The sequence below is a fragment of the Felis catus genome, chromosome A2 (genome assembly GCF_018350175.1).
Source record: "Felis catus isolate Fca126 chromosome A2, F.catus_Fca126_mat1.0, whole genome shotgun sequence".
Taxonomy (NCBI): Eukaryota; Metazoa; Chordata; class Mammalia; order Carnivora; family Felidae; genus Felis; species Felis catus.
Window position 1 is genome coordinate 26,629,260 of NC_058369.1, and position 22,070 is coordinate 26,651,329.

The following is a 22,070-nucleotide window of genomic DNA, read 5'->3' on the forward strand; positions in this document are numbered from 1 at the left end:
CTTTTGAAGCAACATGTTGGAGGGTTTGGTTGATTAACTGGGAATTACTGCAGTTTCGTTCTTTACAGGTAGTCTCTACTTGTGAATGTGCAGTGACTCAATTGTGCTTGTATATCAAATCATGGAGTTAAACTTACACAGTGATACATCTTAAACTTACACAACATTACATGTTAATTTTATCTCAATAAAGCTGGGAAAAAACCTACAAAACCATTGTGCTGCTTGGAAATGTGCGGCTTACAACTCTGAATGCATTTTACTACACCCCCAGGGGGTCCCTAGCCAGACTATTGAGCTTTGAAGCCTACAGAGCTCACAGTGTCTCAATGGCCCGATTTCAGGCAAGGCAGCAACACTGCATCTGGGGGAAAATGTATCCCAGTTCCAGCAAGGGAAGCTGAAGTCCTGGACCAGGACCCCGTCTGGGGTGCATCTGGGGAATAAGTAGGTAGGGATGGTTCTGGAATAATAGAGAGAGCTTCAGACACCAGCAATGTGTTTAGTATTCTACTATAAGGCTCACTTCTAGGACTCCAAAAAGAAGGCATATCTTTGTGCTAGTAAGGGTGTTGATCACCATTCTCCCACCCTCTGCCCCCAACCTCCTCTGTGCAGAAAAGACACCCCTGGGATCCTGATAGCTGCATAAGAGAAAATATCTTCCATCCCCAAGGTTAATCTGAGAACAAAAGGCAACTAACTACTTGCCTAACAGGGGAAGGGGTGGGGACTCTGGACGCAAGAATGTCATAAATACTAATGAATTCATTATACAAGCTGAGCATTGAGGTGGGGATGCTATGGGTCTAAGGAGAGTACTGAAGAGAATACTATTTTACCCAGAAAGCTTCAAGAAAGAGAACTTCCTACAGGTAAAAAATTGCAGTGGACATTTCAGTCGTATGGTTCTTACTGACCTAAAGGGAATTCTGCAGTCCTACAGCAGCATGGGGGTTCACGGTGCAAATCGCCTGGTCAGACAGGCTTGGGTCAGAGTCCAACTCCACACTCAGTGGGTTTGTGACCTAGGCAGCGACCTTAATTCCACCTGTACAGGGTGGGACATAACATAGCCCCACACCTGGGAATGTAGGGAGAAGTCATCGTGAGGTAACACAGGAAAACTCGACACTGGCAGGCACATTATTACTTTTACATTATGAATACTGGTTTTTGGGGGAAAGTCTCCTATGCACCTTAAATAAATCCTGAAGATACAAGGAAGATCCAAAGAGTAGACCAAATCATCCTTCTGTTTCCCATGATTCATGCATTCACAACTCATCAAATATTTATGTAGCATTTACTGTGTCCTAGGTGCCAAGACAAGCCCTTGGGAATACCAATGGTTGTTCCATGAAGCATAATGTCTGTATGATCACTAATAAAACAGATTTTAGAAGACTGCTTTTAGACTTGGAGTATTAGGTGAATGTCGAATAATTGTGCTGCAGGAAATAAGATTCTGGAAAGACTCCCTTGTTGCACCCAGAGCAGACGGCCAGATTCCCCTCTCTCTGGTTAGCTTCAGGGAACCATGAGGGTTTTCTAAATTCTTGACTAGTGATTTGGATATTATACCTATAAAATGAGCATCTGTTGCCTATTTATGTCTCATGGGGGATTAACCAGTGTTCATAAAGGAATATCCTATGTGGCCTTGCCATAAAAAAGGCACAAGAATGTTATTTTTATGAGACTCCGGCAACTCGAAAAGCACTTCTGAATGTCTTTCTTACTCAAAATCTATGTAAACGGCAGAAGAGGTTTTGCAAGCCTGACGAGAGAGGTCATTACTATTCTGTTTTGGAGCTGGTAAGCATGAATAATTTAAGGGTCATATCTGTAAAGGAACAAATGTCAAAAACAAATTGACAACTATTCTTCGAGCAAAGTCTGCTTTATTTTCCAAAGGTCAGTTTGGTAGTTCTCTTGAGTAAGTTCTGAAATCGTAACTTCCCATTTTTACATTTCACACGCACTCCAGGAAAACACATTTTTGGTTAAGTGTTAAGGGCTCGAGTGCCATGGTAATTGACATTCAGCAAGTGTGCCTCGGCCCGGGAGGAAGTATGGAGAGCTGCCCATCTCTCCCTCCAGTCGACTGGTGCGGAATGCGATGCTGTTCCTGCCTGCTGGCTGGCTCTGCTGGCAGACGGGCTGTGTACTTTAAGGTGGCATTTATGCACTTGAGGTGTTCTATCTGAGCAGAAACTGCGGGTGTGACACAAACTTGTACCGAATAAAGGAGAGATTCGGAGGCCAAATATAAGGCATGCGTGGAAATCAGTGCAGGGAGACCTCACCTCAAACGGAGTCAGGAAGCCCAGAAGGGGAGGTGCTCATCATAAGCTTTCTATGGCAGCTGACACCGCATGCCTGGGCAGAAAGAAGTTCACTTTACTGCCCCAGCAGAAGGAAGAAAGATTTTCTCCTTGACGAGCAAGAGTCTAGCCAAAGAGAAACCACTGCTACCCTGAACCCTTGCTTTAGACTTTTAGACTCGCAAAGACTTTCCTTCAAAGCAGCCTCTCCCAACTCCCTCCTTTTTCTCTACCAAGTATGGTTCCTCTCCTTTGTTCTCCAGGCTTGGCTATGCTTCGCCATAGCTTGCGTGTCCTGAATTGCCATGCCTCTGCTATTTCTAAATAAACTCATTTTGCTGGTAAAACACTTGCTCTTTTGTTTTTAAGGTTAAAACACGTGCTTACTTTTGTGTGGCAACGTTTCCTAGGGCCATGTGTTAGTCAGGCCATCGTTCTCTGCTGTTCATCTACAGCTATGCCTCTAGCTCTCTAGCTCTACAGATACATCTCAGCTTCTCCACTTGTGATGGAGCTGTGGGGGGTCAGCACATCACTTCCTGGCTCTAAACCCCAGTGTCCTTGTGTAAAAGATGGGCAATGACAGTAGCTACACCTCAGTAGGCTATTATGTGAATTAAAAGGCACTGGCAGGTGTGGGTCACAGGAAGGTGAAATAAATATTAGCTGTTATGACTTTCATACTAGACATCTGAAGACGGAAGATCGCCCTTCCCTGTAAGCCAGCCCCCAAAACCACCTTCACAGGTTCTGCAGAAAGGCATGGATGTGGAACAAGCCTGGGTCCTAATCCTAGCTGGGGCTCTGAGTGGGCACTCGACCTTCCACAAGGTCAAACAGAGGTCGGTGGACTGCATCAGGGTTTTTAGCTGATTCATTGGAGCCCCAGGGCAGGGTTCTGGGTCCCTAACTGCCCCCTTTAGCCAGACCAATTCTGGTTTCATTTCTTTTATATGTTGGCATTTCATATGGAATTCATTTGAAAGAAAAGTTCTCACTGCCTAACAATAAAGTTTAAGAGCCACTGCATAAGGTGACCGTTTTTAGTTGCTCAAATGCATGGGTGTAGGTTCAATACTCCCACTGTTGAATTGTTAGAAATATACCTAAGATACTAAAAAATTGGAATGGGGGAAAACTGAAAGTAAGATTTCAATGGATGACTCATGTTTTCCCCCCAAGGTTGGTATAAAAAATGATGAGTTGAAGAACATTTCTCTCTCTCTTTTCTCCCCTTTCTCCCTTCCTGTCTTCCTACTAACAAACCTTTACAGAGTATCTAATAATCAACAGAAAATGTGCAGGGTACTTGGGATCCAGGAGTAAGCAAACTGACAAAGTCTCTGCTTTTAAAAACTCACAGGCTACATAGCAAAAAAAAGACATTAAACAAGTAAACAAACGATGAATTACAAACTGTGAGAAGGGCAAGAAGTAAGTGTAACAAGGTGGAGGGAGATTGACCTACTTAGATAAGATTATCTAGAAGGGCCTTTAAGAAGGTGGGTGACAAGCCAACACCCAGGCCTGCCAGCTCAGCAATCGGGTGATCTTGTCTCTCAGTCAGCACCTCAGTCCCTTAGATCTGGTCTCACAGCAACGTTGCCCCTCAGCCTCTACTCCCACTGGGAAAACGTGGCCACTTGTCATTTTTGACAAGCGTGGATGGGAGGGGTAGGCAGGTTCAGGGCTGAAACAGGGAACCAGAGGTCTGCTTTTTTTTTTTTTTTCTTTTTTTCCCCTTTAAAGAACTTAGCTGGGGCACCTGGGTTATCAGCCCGTTAAGTGTCCAACTCTGATTTTGGCTCGGGTCATGAACTCAGAGTTTGTGAGTTCAAGCCCTGCATCAGGCTCTGCTCTGACAGTGCGGAGCCTGCTTGGGATTCTCTCTCTCTCTGCCCCTACCTTGCTAGTGCTGTCTTTCTCTCTAAAAATAAATAAATAAATTTTTAAAAAATTAAAAAAAAAAAAAAGAACTTAGCTACTTAGCCCTTGAGATGTTTTTTTTTTTTTCCTGTAGATGAGGAACTCTGAATAGAAAATTTCAATTCCTGATTTTATGTATATTATTTTTGAAGTAGGTAATCTAGGTACTTGGTTCAAAATTAAAAAAAAAAATTATAGGGGCGCCTGGGTGGCGCAGTCGGTTAAACGTCCGGCTTCAGCCAGGTCACGATCTTGCCGTCCGTGAGTTCGAGCCCCACATCAGGCTCTGGGCTGATGGCTCAGAGCCTGGAGCCTGTTTCCGATTCTGTGTCTCCCTCTCTCTCTGCCCCTCCCCCGTTCATGCTCTGTCTCTCTCTGTCCCAAAAATAAATAAACATTGAAAAAAAAATTAAAAAAAAAATTATAAAAACAGTGGTTGGGCTCTGGGGCTGGGCTGTTTGGACTCAAACCCCAGCTCTGCCAATGACTCATTGTGTGACCCTGGAACAAGGTATTCAAGAACTCTGTACCTCCGTTCTCTCAGCTGTAAAAGAGCAACAATTACACACGCACAAAAGCAGTGCCTTCCTCACATTGTTGCTGTGACAGCTAGATGTTACAACTTAGCACAGCATCTGACAGATGGCCCTAAATTAATGCCATTATGCAACAGAAGCCCAGGAAGAAGCCTGGACTGCCCACAGCCACGGCTCACTTTTCCTTCCGATGTTACCAACTGGATACTCGAAACCCTTATTTTTCTCTCTTTCTAAGAACGCTATCTTGGCATATTGATATGTTGTCTAAAACTAAGCCAATAACATGTAAAGATTAACCAAATAGGAAACACTAATTTTTGATGCTATTAATTAGCTACAAACCATTCAGGCATATCAGAAAAGGGGAAAGGGACAGCTGATAAAAACCTAGGCTGCCAGGCAGGAGCGGGGCCAGATCTGGTTAACAGTGGCTGGAACATTTCTATAACCCTCTGAATCTCTGAATTTAATTTGTTAATTTGCCCTCGATGGAAGTTCTCTTTACCTTCAACATGACTGAGCTCCTGGCTGTCAAAACGTCACTTTGCAATGGTGACTTTAAGACCTCCTTTCAGCTACTTATCACTAATATATATCTTGGGTGCCTTTGCTCAAGGACCATGCTCTCTGTTCCTGTGGTTTATTTAGGACACTTAACATAACATATTATTTGTTCTCTCATGGCAAGGTCTCCTTCTGACAGCTGAGATTCTGTTTTTCTGTCATAAGTAATTATAAATGTACATCTCTAAAAAGATTCCCAATTTGGGGGGCATAATTTATTTCAGACAGTAAATCATGGAGACATCTCCATCCCTTGGGCAGCCAAAATGTACGCTTCAGATGTATGAGCTCTCACTCTGAATTCTCCATACCTTAAGAAAAATGGGATGCTCCCCTTTCTCCCTGGGGCAGTTAGGAGGAAAAATGTGGCACCTTTGTTGGAGCAGTTTATATTGGCTTCAGTTCCTTTATTATTATTATTATTATTATTATTATTATTATTATTATTATTATTTTTAACCTCCGATGTAGCGTTCCATCTTCAAAATTCAACTCTGAAAACCATCTCAGGGAGCCCCACTCTGAGGGTATTTGCCACTGCAGCTATGCACGTTAGACTCTCTCTACCCCTTCCTTCCATCTCAAGCCCTCTGTTCCCACCAAAGATTCTTTTCCCTTCCTTCTCTATGCACTCCTGACAATCATGTTCCCTGCTCACAACCAAAAACTAATGATTCATTTCTAGGACTCTGGCCAACAAAGGGAACCCAAGGCAAATCTTCACTCCTGCTTCCTTCCCATTCTTCCATTGCTACTTGTTATAACTCTGTGCCAGCCTTATCTTTAAAGACAAGTAGCCCTGTATTAGTGAAAACATGTATCTAGTGATGTGGGAGTATCAGATCTGCTTTATAATAATATGAACAGCTAATATTTGGTAGGTGCTATTCTAAATGCTTCATGTACAGTATGCCTTAGTGAATCTTCATGAAAAGCTTTCAGGTGGACATTATTATCAGTCTAATTTTACAAATGTGTTAACCGAGGGGTGCCTGGGTGGCTCAGTCGGTTGAGTGTCTGACTTCGGCTCAGATTGTGAACTCGCAGTTTGTGGGTTCGAGCCCTGCATTGGGCTCTCTGCTGTCAGGGCAGAGCCCACTTCAGATCCTCTGTCTCCTTCTCTCTGCCCTTCCCCTGCTTGCTCTCTCAAAAAATAAATGATTAAATTTAAAAAACAAACAAACAAATGAAGTAACCAAAAGTCATACATGTCACACAGCAGAAATTGGTAGAGCTGGAACCCAGATGAAGGTCAATTTGATACCAAAGGACTTATCATCCTATAAAATGAAAGCACAGGCTACCTCATTTTGGGGGTGCAAGCCTAAATGGTTAGCATTTAATAAAAACAGCGGCATCTCAAAGTGACTGATTTTCTCTATTTGTAGTTAACTATTTTGATTTTTTTATGTATAGCATTTTTCATATTCCTACCTTGAACACTCAAGCTTCCAGAAGAATCCAGATGCTGTTCTGTTGGCTGCTGACTAGGAGGAACAATTGGTGGGCTCAACATATTTAACCAGTCCCTAAAAAGAAAAGAAGAAAGTAAATAAACAACAGGTCTACAATTTCACATGTAAGTTTCATCTTTCCCCTGGAGTTTTAATTTCCTGGGGCTTCCACAAAGAAACATTTTTTTTCCTTCTTTCATATTTCAGAAGGACAAAATGTCTAGAAGTTAATATTCAGTTCTGTAATCGAGTAATATAATGTCAACCACTGAACTAATTAGTTGTTCCACATATACATCAAGTAACGACAACTACTCCTCTTGAAAGATTATCATTGTGGCTCTCACACGGTACACAATCCCTCTCATATAAGAAAGTTATTTCACGGTCCGTGAGTTCGAGCCCCGCATCAGGCTCTGGTCTGATGGCTCGGAGCCTGGAGCCTGCTTCCGATTCTGTGTCTCCCTCTCTCTCTGCCCCTCCCCCATTCATGCTCTGTCTCTCTCTGTCCCAAAAATAAATAAAAAACGTTGAAAAAAAAAATTTAAGAAAGTTATTTCAGTGACTCAGAAGAAATGCGGCAAAGACAAAGCTCCTTATGACCCTAAGGAAGCCTGGCAAAGTCACATGTCACTCCATGACAACATTCCAAAACAGAAGGTGGTCTTGGAGCGGTCAGAAACCAGTCACAATGGTGGGGTCTGCAGGCATTCACTAAGTGCCTTAGAGCAGCAGAGGGCAAAAGCAGGAACAGTGAGGGGAGCTGGGTCCCTGAGTGACCCGTTCCTTCAGTTCTCCCACTAAGAATGGGGGCAAAAACCACTCCGGAAAGCCCCTCCTACATTCCATCTTTCTGCCTCCAACTGCCAACCAACCTCGTTTCCCAACATTCTTTACTCCCCTTCCTCCCTCTTTCTTTTCCAGTCCTCCAGGTCCCCCTAGGAGGTAGCTGCATGCGTGTGATGCACGTGGGTGACCTCCAGAGGGTGCAAGTCAGTGTGTGTTCTACTTCAAGCCTCTCTCCTCTCTAAACTCTTCTTCAGGGGAAGGGAGCAGGAAGGGAATGTGAAGGATGCTCCAACGTGAGCTCTACTGCTTGCACTGATTTTATTTACCTTATTGTTCACCTTGCATCTGTATGTTTTACCTTATTCTTCTCAAGAGGAGCATGTCCTCATGACTAAACAATGTCTTTCTAAATTTCTGTATTGCCTACTGTCTTTACCTACAATGGGAGACAGTCCCAACAGTAACTAAGAGCACTGGCTCTCCAGGGCAATCTCAGCTCCATGTTTCCTCATGCTGAGAACATGGCCAAGCCACTTAACATCATAAGCCTCTTTTCTAAAGAGGAGTAATAATAGTACCTTGGAGTTTTATGTTGGGATTAAATGAAAAAAAAAAAAAGGATGAAAAAATTTTGGCATGGATCTGGGTATAGAATGACATTCAATAAATTTCAGCTATGACCACCATTGTCTTCATTATTGATGAAAATCATAGCACGGCTTTACCTACAATAATAAACCATGGTAGGAGGAATTGGATTTTGTTGGAATTAAACCCAAGATGGTAGAATGGTTACAAGTCTCTACAGGAGAAGTTTTCCACGAAAGCCCTTCACTCTTCTAGTAAAAAAAGTATCTCAATGTAAAAATTACCCAATTCCTATTTGTAATATTTTAAGACACTTCTCACCTTAGCTATCACTAGATTATGGCTAGTGAAATAAGGTGAACACAGTGTATAATTGAATTTCATAATAACACATTAAGGACATCAGAAAGGATTTGTCACAGACTTCCAAGCTAATGGGGCATTTTCTGATAAGCACCTTTTATTTAGTCCATTTCATTACAGTAGACCAAAAACTCCTACATTATGGAAAATTACAAGGTCACATACAAATTACCAGCTCCAGTGACCTCATTACTCAGTAAGAGTGTTGGAGAGCAAGGATGAACAACAACAAACAATAATGTTATCATGTGATGACATCCCCAGTGACAAATCAGAAGACACTCTGCACTGGCAACAGTAGCTCCTACTCATGGACCATGGACATGGGGAAAATGTAGATGAGGGTTGTGTGACTATTATAAAAGGCAAGACATTCACTTCTTAGGCAAGTTATTTGATTAGTATTTTTCCTTCTCAGAAGTAGCTATGAAAAGTACAGAGTTCTTCCTTGTGTGATTTTTTTGATTGTTTTAAAATAATTTCAGATTTACAGCTTTTCTGTAAGAAATACAAAGAATACTTCTTTGCAAGAAGAGTGTAAAGAACTCCAATATATCCTTCCTCCAGATTCCCCCATTTAAACACTTTATCAATTTGCTATCTATCTATCTATCTATCTATCTATCTATCTATCTATCTATCTATCATTTCTCTATCTAAACAGGGTCTGGCAAACTATGGCCCATGGGCAAAGTCTGGCTTACTGCCTGTTTTCGTACAAGGCTATACAAAATAAGAATGGCCTTTACATTTTTAAGTGGTTGGAAAATTAAAACAGTATTGTTTCATGACATATGATCATTATATAAAACTCAATGTCAGTGTCTATAAATAAAATTTTATTGGAATAAAGCCATGTTTGCTTTTTATGTATTGTCTATGGCTGCTTTTGTGGTACAATGACAGAGGTTAAGTATTTGTTATTTGGCCCTCTACAGAAAAAGTCTGATGATCCCTGGTCTATAACTATAGGCTCATTTCTCCAACACTAACACAACACCACAGATTCATTCTCATCTCTCCTCTTGCCATAGTTGTAACTCTTTTTGATGGTGAGGTACATGGCTCCCATTATCCTCAATAAATTTACTTATTTTCTAAACTATAGGACATACCAAAAGTAGTTTCAGAATTGCTAGGCAAACAAAACAAAACAAAACCCCAAACCTACTCTCTAGAGTTCTCTATTTAGGTTTCTTTTTATCCCTTAGTCAAACTACTATGTTCTAAATTTACTTGGGTTAGTTCTTTTCCCCCTCCTTTTCAGCGTGGTTGTATTATTTGTTTTAAACATAGCTAGACTCATCCATTTGTGTTTGTACTACATTTTAGGCATTTTTTTCTCCATTAACTGATTTTTATTATTTTTGTTGTTGTTGAGTATGTAAAATGTTAACAGTTCAAAGTCAAAATATGCAGAAAGTCATATTCAGGTAAAAGTTACATTTCCCCCATGCCTCCTAGACTGTTGCCACCCCCTCATCACTTCTATGCCATCCTCACTCACCCCTGTATAAGAAATCCATTTCATTAGTTCTGGTATCTGCTTTCTATGTATCTTTTTGCAAAAAAATAAGCAACTACATGTCTAATGCAGAAGGTAGCATATTATAATGACTCTTGAACTTTGATTTTTTCAACTTAAAATATAACCTGGAAATCACTGATCGCAGCTCACAGAAAGCACATTCTTTTTCATAGCTGTGTAGTACTCCATGCATGACTATACCATCATGTATTTCATCACACTCTCCTATGTTTGGGCATGTTTTCAATATTTTGCAATTATTGCAATTAATGCTGCAGTGAATAACCCTGAGCTATCTATTTTTGTATACTTGGAGATATATCTTCTAGGTAAATTCCTAGAAGTAGAATTCCTGGGACAAAAGGTAAATGCATACTTGGTTTTGTTAGATATTGGCAAAAGCACTCCAAAAGAGCTGTACCACCTGTGTTCCCATCAGCAATGCAGGACAGTGCTGGTTTCTCTACAGCCATGTCACAACAGTATGTTGTCAAGTTTTTAATGCTTTCCAGTCTGAGAGATAAAAACTGATATATTAAAGTAGTTCTGATTTGTATTTGTTCTCAATATGAGCATTAGGAGTGGAGTTGACTGTCTTCATTTGCATAAGGCCATGTATGTAACATATAAATATATGCATGTATGCATTTTATATCAATATTTTAGGTCTGTTCATTTCTTTGCCCCTTTTTCTATCAAGTAAGCCCTCACTTTGTCATGTGTCTTTGGTTACCCTGGTTTTTTAGTTTTATTTTTTGCCATGCAAAAATTAAAAAAAAATATTTCTGTAATCAAATATATCAATCTTTTCTTTTATTGCCTCTGTATTTTGAGTTATAGTATATGGTGTGAGTTTATTCTGGCATAAAGTGTATCTAGTTTTATCTTTTTTTTTTTAATTTTTTTTTTTTAACGTTTATTTATTTTTGAGACAGAGACAGAGCATGAACAGGGGAGGGTCAGAGAGAGAGGGAGACACAGAATCTGAAAGAGGCTCCAGGCTCTGAGCGGTCAGCACAGAGCCTGACGCGGGGCTCAAACTCACGGACCGCGAGATCATGACCTGAGCCAAAGTCGGACGCTTAACCGACTGAGCCACCCAGGCGCCCCTAGTTTTATCTCTTAAAAAGGACTGCAGAATTTTCTTGACAAGTGATGTTATTTTAACTTAAGATTTAGAAGATTTTATACAATTAAGAAATTTTGATCAGAGCAATACACTTGTTTGGCTTTTTACTAAGTATGCATTTACAAAGTATATTTTCAAAAAAAAGAAAGAGTTCTATGTTAACTATAAAATCAGGACTTCTCTTGCAGGACTTTTGAGAACTTTTAACACACTGAATCTCCCTAGAGGAGGGCAGAGTATACAGCACTGCCTACGTGCGTGCACCTGGAACCATCACATCTCTTCAGATCATGAGTCCATAGACCACACCTTGAGAAACGCCACTTCAGGTTATACCATTTTCCCCATCCAGGTGCCATTGTTTTTGTTTGTTTTGTTTTATTTTCCTTTGTATATATTTAACAATTTCATTTTCTCAAGAGCATTTTTGGGTGGCTTGTTAATAAGCACAAGTACGTAGTCTAGCATCTGTATCTTACATGTTTATATTTTCATATGGAATATTTAATGCTAATCAACTTGACCCTTTATCAGCTTCTTTAAGCATGCCTTCCCCACAGGAAGCAGCAAACATCTGAGGAAGTGGGAGTTTGGCTGAGGCACACTCACAGAGTGCCTGCCCGGCTGGGGCAGGAGATCTGAAGGGGCTCCCTGGCCAGCTCTCACCCCAGCCCAGCTACTGCGCTCTGGAGTTGGCTCTTGCTCTTTGTTCCGCCACTTTCATACTCGCCTTATCTTTTGCACTTGATACTCTTGTTGCTTTTCTGAGCTCTGATTATAACCCTTTTCTCCCAAGGACGGACTCCTGTTTTATGAAAGCCTCTAACTCCTTTGGTGGATGGATACCCTTTCCAGTCAGGCCTGCCCTCTGAACATGCTCGGGTGCTGCTGCGTCCTCTCCCCTCCTCTCGTGGGTTCAGGCAGCCCCCTCCCCCCCAACCCAGCCTCTCCTCCTGAAACTGGAGAGGAAGGACTTCCAGGCATGCTGAGCACTGTCACCGGAAGATGTTGTTTTACTTAAGAGTCAAGACAATGGATTCACATTAAATACCACATATAAAAATATAGTGCAGATGAAGAATAAATACCATCTTGTGAATTTTCACAATGGCCAGATTTACCTAATATTAAAATCTTGGCCAAAAAAGAATACCACACTGTTTTCCTCCCACTTGCATGCCAGATTTCTTCGAAGCACTGAGCATTAAATGAATCAGATATTCTTACAACTGAGGATGCTGTCCTCAGTTAAGACAGATATGGTTTCAGTGCCTTCATTTAAAAAGATTTTTTTGGGGGGACGCCTGGGTGGCTCAGTCAGTTAAGCGTCTGACTTCGGCTCAGATCATGATCTTACGGCTCATGATTTCGAGCCCCGAGCCCTGTGTGGGCTCTGTAAGGACAGCTTAGAGCCTGGATCCTGGATCCTGCTTTGTATTCTGTGTCTCCCTCTCTCTCTGTTCCTCCCTCACTTGCACTCTGGCTCTCTGTCTCTCTCTCTCTCTCAAAAAAAAAAAAAAAAAAAAAAAAAAGAACAATTTTACATACATTTATTTCATTAATGTGTTTCCTAGAAATATACTATATGTGTACATATATATATATATATATATATATATATATATATATATATACTTATATACAAATACATTATATGAAGCCAACAATTTAGCTTAATCATCTCTCTACATATTTGGTAACCATTTACTGAACTTCTGTGTGTCACATCCTGGGGAATCAGAGAGCTCATAGTCAGACGGATGAAGCATTTTCGCCAGCAGAAAATGAACTACAACATGAGCTGTTCACAAAGGTTGCTGTGGGGCTGATCAGATCACCTGCTTGTTCCCTTCAAAGACGTCTCTTGTAATGAAACTTCTACAGTCTTGTATACACTGAAGTATTTATTGGGGGGAGGGGGTAATTACTTGAGAAATCTAAAAAAGATCTAAGAGATCCAGACACATTTGTCATCTAGCTCTTATTTACACCCTGAGCTACCTGCTGTCATAAAGCCCCGGGTCAGAGGAGCCAGCCAGTGAAATATTTATATGGGAGATCTTATAGCAGGAAGTTAGCAATTTGCAGCAACTTCTATCCAATACCTAATGATATTTATCATGTGGTGCCAGGTCATTTCTTATTCACTGAGGGAAATGTGGGTTTTAACAATCTTGTTATGGCCAGGGAGTAGACTGGGGACAAGCCTGGGAAATATCTTTCTCTGGGGGAATTCACAAATTTGTTTTAAAAGCCAGTGAATACTGTTTGCCCAGAAAAGCATACATAAATACCAAATTTTACTTCCAATTTTAGGAGGTCATAGATCATCCAAAGCCCAGTCATGGACTTCTGGACTCCCAAGTTAGGTACCTCTACACCTTGCAATATCGTGGGGGTGGTGGTGTTTCTTGCGGTGTAATTTCCAAGGTTGGCAAAGTTTTTCTGTGAAGGGCCAGACAGAAAATACATTGGGCTTTACAAGCCAAGAGGTCTCTGTTGCAACTACTCAACTCTCCTGCTGTAGTGTGAAAGTACACATAAACAGTAAGTAAATGAATGGGCATGGCTACATTCCAGTAAAACCTTACTTAGAAAATATCATGCCATGAGCATCATCTGGCCCGCCGGCTGTAGCTGAATGACCTCTGTGTTAGAGCAAGGAGCCGTGAGGTGAAACATTCTCAAGGCTCTAATGAAAATTCCTGTCGATTTTCCTACTACATGTGTTTGGAATCCGACTTTCTCACCAACTCTACTTCTACTACCAACGCCCATTGATGACGGTGCCTTATGCTCTCTGCAGCAAAGGCTTTTAATGGACCCCTCACTGCCATTCATTCTGACTTCCCTTCTCTGTTGTCTACACTGGAGCCAAAATTCCTATCTGATTATGTCAATGTCTGATTTAAAACCCCTCAGCATCACTGGGAGGATATTGTACTTGAGGGAAAAACCCGAATCTTTATGCTGGCCTTTGAGGCTTTGCATAAACGAGTCTCTATGTATTTTTTTCTGACCACATCTTGCATTATTCTCCCTCTCACACACTTAGTTCCAGCCATGCTGGTCTTCCCTCAATTTCTGGAATACGCCATGCTCCCTACTATCATGGGACCTTTGGCCAGGCTGTGCCCCCTTGTCTAGAGCACGCTCTCCTCCCCTGTTTTTACCTTTCCTTGGTCTGGTAAAGTCATACCCAAACTTGTGATTTTAGCTGAAGCATCACTCTCTCAGGAAGTCTTGTCCAACACACCCTCTCCAATCTAGCTGAGTTGCTTTGTTACTCCTTCTGATAGAGCCACTGTGATCTTCTCATTAAGAGCTCTTATCTCAGCTCATAATTACATTCTCATTTGTTTGATCATTTGATATATGTATTTTCCCCCAATTGCTTCTTACCAAGCAGGGTGCCTGGCACAGGGTAGGCACTTCCTCCATATTTATCAAGGGCATGACTATTGAAAGAGTCTCTTTGGCAGTTCAGAATACTGAGTGCCACTCATTGTTGAAAGTTTCCCTAACCATCGTTAGTACTGTTGCAACACTCTCCATATTTTCCCTCCATTTTGTTCCTTCTCCACCTGCCAGGAGCATGCTACTGGTTCTTCATCACGTGCTTGGCACACACAGTTTGGGGCAAATCTGGAGACACACATCTTGCCTCTTTATAGCCATGACAGAAAAATTTAATTTTCTGGCTTAGAAAATAGAATGTTGGTTCAGATACATGTTTGCTAGGATAAAAAAAAACAACAACTAAGAAAATATGTTTCTTTCTTTCTTCCGTTTCTTTCTTTCTTTTTTTTTTTTGAAAGCTAAATAGCTTTTATCCATAGGATTTCTCTCCCACTTGAAGTAAGAAGATCAAATTATAAGTTGGGAACTCTTTCGTATATCTTTTAAGATGAACTGGAATAAGAATTAAGACGCTATTGTGTAATTCTGGTTCATTTTCCACAAGAATATTCTAACCTCAGTGTTGGATTCTTAGTGTTTGAAGGTTGCCTTCTATAACATTCCCACAAAGTGATGATCTAATCTATACCTGGGTATCAGTAACTGTGTATGTACTACTTTCAAAAGACCATATTTCCTTTTCAAAAACTTTGACTGTTAAATGTTTTTTCTCATGTTGAGGCAAAATCTGTTTTCATCACCACCTAGTTTTCCTTTCTTTCCCCTTGGCACTTTCAAGGAACAGTTGTAATCTCTCTTTAAGGCACAGTAGAAGAGAGCTAAAAGGGACTGTCCAGAACTCCTTCCCCTGCTCTCTGGAACAGCAGCCTGTAACCACATGGCCTCCTGGGAGTTATCATGTGAGCCTGCAACCTCAGTTGACTGGCCTATTATGTGGACACCTGACTTAAACTGGGCCAACTGTGTTTCCCTAGAACTTTTGAAACTGGATCTGAAAAGGAGAGCCAAAAGAAGCAGAACTCAGATGTCATTGGTCACCATATTTCCTATCACACAGAGGAAGCTAGTCTCAAAAGAGAATGAGGAAGCTTAAAGTCTGGATTCTGGGAATGAAACAGTGTTGGTACCATTGAATGAATATGGAACCTGGGGAGAAGAAACCAGTTTGGGCAATCCAGGATTTTGGTTTAGCACATGAGGAATCTGAGGTCTTGGTAGTTTCTCCAAGGGAAGATGTGCTGGAAATACTTAGGGATCCATTACCAGCCCTAACCTTGGATCTTGAATATGTTGGCATACCTCTAGTACCCACTGCCACCATCTTAGTCAATGTTTCTAGAATCTCTCTTTTGTTCTTCCCCCACTCAATCTGGATTCCCACTAATCCAATCCAGAGTGAGTTTCTAAAAATTTGCTCTTAGGGAAAAATTCAAAATCACCACATTGGCCTAAAGCTTTACATAGTCTGGTCCTATCTCTACAGAGTATTTTTGTGCCTTCCCCTCACTCTCACCATCATGCTACCTCCAGGCTTCAGAGGGAGAGCCACATCTTTAACCTCTTTTCTCATAATTGCCTAGTGCTATAGAGTGAAGGTTTGTATCCCTCCAAAATTCTTATGTTGAAAACTAATCCCCACTGTGATGGTATCTGCAGGTGAGGCTTTGGGAAGTGCTTAGGTTGTGAGGGTGGAGTCCTCATTAATGAGATTAGAGCCCTTTTAGAAGTGATCCTAGAGAGAGCCTTTGCCCCTTCTGCCATGGGAGGACACAGTGAGAATACCACTGTTTCTGAACCAAAAAACAAGCTGTGACCACATTATAAGCTCCATCAGGTCAGGCAATCATGTCTGTTTTCTTCACCTTGGGCCTGATGCATAATAGATGTCCAACAAATGTTTGTTGAATGATTATATTGAAATTAAAAAAAACCATGTTTGTTGAATGAAAACTTGTAGGAAGGACGGTCAGGGCTATAAGAGAAGGACCTCCAGGTGTGAGTGGGGAATGGATGAGTTCTTGAGAAAGACCTGATAGGGAGGTTAGAATGTGCTCTGAGAGTGGCAGGAACAACAGCACAGGCCAGGAAAGGCAGCTGGTTCAGAACAATATGGGAATTATTTTTCTCAGATCTTTCTTCTCCTCCTATCCTGAAAGTGCTCAGAAGATGTTTACATTATGGTGGGATTTGGAATAGGACTACGTTTCTTCCATAGCAAAAGCTGGGAAACACGTTGCATAAAGAAGGACTGTGTTTTTACCTCACATCAGCCTATGTTTATTTGGAGACATGCAACAAACAGTCACACAAAGGGGAAATCATACTCTTTCTTCTTCTGGCCTCTGCAAAATCATCTTTCCTGCCCATGCTTTTGTCAGAAAATCCATAAAATGGGGAGAACCCAGCTCCCTCCAAGTGCTCAATGCTCCAACAAATCACAAAAATCATTAATTCTTTTTCCTCTATTAAATATACATTATAAGTTCTCTGTAGAATTGAATCTTTCCTGTTTGGCAGTATTTCCCCTCAGGCTAAAAAAATACTAATGATATAGCATCTTGGGACCATTTTACAGACACTGACTCATTAGATATGGCAGATAATTCAACTCTAGAGGCACAAATCCAGGCATCAGCCATCAAATTCAACTATAGTATGTGAACAGTGATAGTGACAGCCCATCTCCTTGAGACAACATGGAGAAAGGCTGAGCCCTTCTTTGCCTTCTTTATACTGTTACCAGCATAGTTGCTTTATGATTTCACATTGAATAGAGGTTTATTGAACCTCCGGACTGTCTCAGACTTTATGCCAGGTACTGAGGAGTAAGACATGATTCTTCCCTTGAGGAATTCAGTCCTGTGGAGACGGATTGTTAGACCAACATTTAGGAGAAGGTTTCAAGTAGGGGTTTCGGAAAAAGTGATGAAAGGGTTGTTCCTGAAGGATGAGGAGGAGGCAGCAAGACAGGGAAAAGATGGAAGGATATTCTAGAAAAAGCAGCATGTTCTATATCAGAAAGGTGTGGAGAGCTGGGAGCACCCTTACTAGTGTGAAATGATGGGCACCGGGCATACATATGTATGCACTAGATGATGGGACTGTAGTCAATTGCTGAAGAAGGCAGGGGTCTTAGGTGACAAACCTAAGTGGCAAAAGTTCTAAAGTTTCAGGAAACTCAGTGTGAGCTGGTAGGAGTGCAAACTGGTGAAAAATCTGGTAATATCAGTCAAAGTTACCTTTGGACCAAATAATTTCACTGCTGGGCATTTATTGTAAACACATACTTGCCCAAGCTCACAAAAAATATGTGCATGAGGATGTTTATCACAGCACTGTTTACAGTAACAAAAAGTTAGAAACTACCTAAATGTCCATCAGCAGAGAACTGGCTGAATAGATTATGGTACATTAAAACAATGAAATAACATCCGGCAGTTAACGAAGAATGTGTTCACCTGTATGTGCAAATTCAGAAAGATGTCCAAAATCTATTCAGTAAAAATCTAAAAAGCAAGTTATAGAGTCTCATCTCATGTATGTTGAAAAAACATACAAATAAAACACGTAATTTCCTTGTAATAGGCACTGAAAGTTTCTGAAGGGTGCACAAGAAACTGTTAAGCATAAGCATACCTGGGAGTAGAAATGTGGGTTTGGGGGTGGGTGGAGTAAGACCTGTTTCTCACTTTCTATCTTTCTGCTCTGATTGAATTTTCTTCTACTTTCCTTTTTAAAGGCAGAGTCTCTCTCTTCAGGAGCTATTAATTTGATGACATCTGTAAGAAAACTTTTCTGAAACACAGCTTCAAAGTATCTTTTAAAAAGCATTTTAAGTGATGAGTGCTAGGAGAGAAACAGGAGTCTAGGTTGGTCCCTCAACCAATAGGGGAGGAGAGAGGAAAACAGTGCGTTCCTCATGCCAACATGCACATCTGAGCTGATCCTAGCAGCCTTCCCCATTGGAAATATCAACTTCAATGATGAAAGCAGAACATTTTGGGTCTTTATAAATGTTGGTAATGTTCCTGGAAATTGTCAAGTTTTCATTTGCATAAACAACAGCTGCTTTATCTAATGCTATAGATATGACTAAAAGAATAGGTGGTGGCTTTTTATTATTACTTTTTTTAACACATCATCCATGATCCTGATTATTAAAACAAAATTGTTCCTGGGCTGAGATCTGAACTGTCATGTCTGACAACTCAATGAGATAACCTGATAAAGAGTGGTTACAATCAGAAAGCTGGAGGAGGCTGTGCAATAGGCCAGACTAAAAGCTCAGAGGGAACACACAGACTTTTTCATTTTAGAAGATGTATTCATGGAAATATGGAAAAAGAAGCTTAATGTAATGTTTTAATCTGCTTTTCAAAGGATCCCTCCCTCCCTTCCTTTCCCCTCCCCCCTCCCTCCCTCCCTTCCTTCCTCCCTCCCTCCCTCCTTCCCTTCCTTCTTTCTTTTAGTTGCTGTAAGATGAAAGGTCTCAGTGTCATGGAAAACCAAGCTGACTCACTTATCCTTTACCTTTCACTGGAGGGGAATCATTTTGGGGTGAAAATTCTCAAGGAAGTCAGTTTATCTCCTCAAAACAGAAAAAACTAATCAAGCATTGTCTGATTAATTAGAGACACTTGAAAAAATGCTATCAAGGCCTACAGCTGTAATCAATTCAATCAACATGCAGAGAGCCAATCTGGTTTTCTTGATTAACAAAGCTGAATGTTAAACAGAGAAGTGTGACATTGTAGTGCCATTAGCTAAGGTTACAAATTGTGCATTTTTCCTACATGTTCAAAGTCAGGTCAGGATAAAGTGAAAACTCTCTTATGATGAGGGTCATGGGCATGAACATTGCAATTCTCCCTCTTGATATTTCCATGCCAGAAGAATAAGTTTCATCTAAGTAGTAGAAATAGGTAGTAACTTCAGAAGGCTTCAGTGCAGACACACAAAAAAAATCAAGTACTTGAAAAGATCACAATAATAAAACAAAGACAAAAAAAGTGATGTGAGATTTCTCTCAGTTTAGTGTCACCCAAGTTGGTTATGGAATTCATCAGAAACAGACATGCCAGACATAAAGAGATAAAATTTTTCTTATTACATTTTTAAGATGTGGATGTGAAATGCATCTATATAGTGGCTGATGAGTAAATTGGAAAATTCAATTTGCTTATTTTATTTGCATGAAGTCAATTTAAATGTCAAGATGTCTAACGCAAGATTGGTTTATTAATGGTTTGTTTCTTGCTCTTTAAAATCAGTTATAACTATAAAGTGATGATTATATTTTGTGTAGTTGATCTTTGCAACACAGTCTGGAATTCTGTCTGTGAAAACAGCAATTCTCAATCTTTTGGAGATAAAAAATTCTCCCTCTCTCTCTTTTTTTTTTGTGCTTAGAATTTAGTAAGAGCACAAATAAATACTTGCTAACTAGTGTATTGCAATCAGATACATTTGTTGCATGTAATGTTACCAAAATAGTTTAATTATGGAAATATGGAAATAATTTACATAAAAAGTAAATTGAAAAGAATTCAAGGTAATATCAATATCATTCCCATTCACATGTTTTCTTGAAGAGAGGTGGAAAGAGTATGCATGGCATATAGAAGTCACTCCATAAATACTTCTGGAGGAAACTCCTGAAGAGTTCAAGCCTGCCCACTAGTAATGTATTGTAGTACCTGTGATTTTGGTTGGCCACTTTTCCTCTCCCTCTTCTGAGAATGTAGCTTTTCTTTCTTATGGGCAACCCACTTCATGTGGTTTGGGGGAGTGCTAAGACCTTCTTTTACTCTCTCAGTATGGAGGCAGACATGAAACCCAAGGTATGCCAGAGGCCACTCTCAGACTTTTGCTGGGTTTATGAACAGGGTCCTGACTCATGTCCACTAAAATGTATACATGCTAATGGTATCTACTGAGTATATTTTCTGGACAGAAAATGAAAGGTAGAGGAAAACGATATGAAGCTGTGATATTTCTTTTTTTTTTTTTTAATGTTTATTTATTTTTGAGAGAGACAGAGAGAGTGGGGAAGGGGCAAAGAGAGAGGGAGACACAGAATTGGAAGCAGGCTCCAGGCTCTGAGCTGTCAGCACAGAGCCTGATGCTGGGCTTGAACACGCAAGTGGGGAGACCATGGCTTGAGCTGAAGTTGGACACTTAACCGACTGAGCCACCCAGGCGCCCCGAAGCTGTGACATTTCTTAACAGGTCCTTCCGAAACCTTACATTTCTATGGGAGACAAATACTGTTTTACCCAGCAGAAGGATGCACACAGAGTAAAGACTTCTCATTCAAAATAAACACATCTTTGGGGATGCAGGGCAAACAGCTGTCTCGTGAAACAACAGGTTTTATCTTCATCTTTGAAGAAACGTTAAAAAAAGATCTGAATGCCTGCTCTTGCCACTTTATGCTTTTGTTCCAAGTATTGAGAATAGAATGGTGACCAAGCCACAATCCCCACTCACAAGGAGCTTAGAGTCTAGAGGTGGATACAGGTAATAAATAAGTATACAGAGAAGTGGTGGGGTTCAGAATATACCATCCCAAAATGTGCCACTTTGACATAAGGATTATTTTGAGCTGAAGGCAATGATAAGAAGTAGACACAAGAAAAAGTCTTTGTCTCCCCTCTCTCTACCAGGAAAGGTTGGATGGTTTTTACTCATTGGAGACAACTCTAGACTCTTACCAGACACAACACAAGAGGAATCTACATAGCAAACCTTACTAACTTGCTCTTATCTTCCACTGGTTCCTACCATATATTCATCCTTCCACAATCTGCCACTTATAGAAGCTCAAAGTCCCTTTCCTTTGTCTTATCACTTTTCTATAAAATAGACTTTTTTTAAAAGATGCTTTATGAGCCCAAGTTCTAACCATTCTTTTGAGTTACTCATCACTGAGAACTTCTGTGTGTATGCACTTTGCAGGTATTAATAAGTCTCAGTTTTTCTTTTGTTGTCTTTTGCCACTCTAATTTTCAGGTGAGCCTGGAGGGGTAGAGGGAATAAGGTTTTCCTCCCCTACAGAAGGAATATTATTTCAGATAGCAAAAAGTATTCTAAACATCTAAAAGTAAAATTAGATTTAATAATTTTATTAATTAAAAATTAATTAAATAAAAGACTATTTGATGTTAACAGCTCTAGCACAAAGTAAAGGTGATAGGTCCTCATAAAAACTCCAACCTGTTTCATACAGACTGGTCCTAAACACACAGGGAGAATGGGAACCACAGGATGGCTGATTTGAGATCATCTCTCAGAGATGGATGTTTCTAATATAACGAGCCTCTCAGATGAACAAGATAAATTCATATTTAAACCATGTTTACTAAGAGACTCTTAAATACAGAGCACAAACTGAGGGTTGATAGGGGGTGGGGGAAAGAGGGGAAAATGGGTGATGGGCATTGA

At 40.5% G+C, this 22,070-nt stretch overlaps 1 protein-coding gene across 5 annotated transcripts in view; it reads right to left on the reverse strand.

Moving 5' to 3' along the window:
• CFAP20DC (CFAP20 domain containing) overlaps window positions 1-22,070 on the reverse strand; it is a 246,747-nt gene that overhangs the window by 19,738 nt on the left and 204,939 nt on the right. For 4 of the 5 annotated variants that reach the window (XM_045051767.1, XM_011279970.4, XM_023249889.2 and 1 more), the window contains one exon: window positions 6,791-6,885. In XM_045051767.1, the coding sequence (XP_044907702.1) occupies window positions 6,791-6,885 (95 nt within the window). Of the gene's footprint in view, window positions 1-1,784; window positions 2,383-6,790; window positions 6,886-22,070 lie in introns of those variants that run through there. The other variant, XM_045051766.1, reaches the window with a different exon arrangement.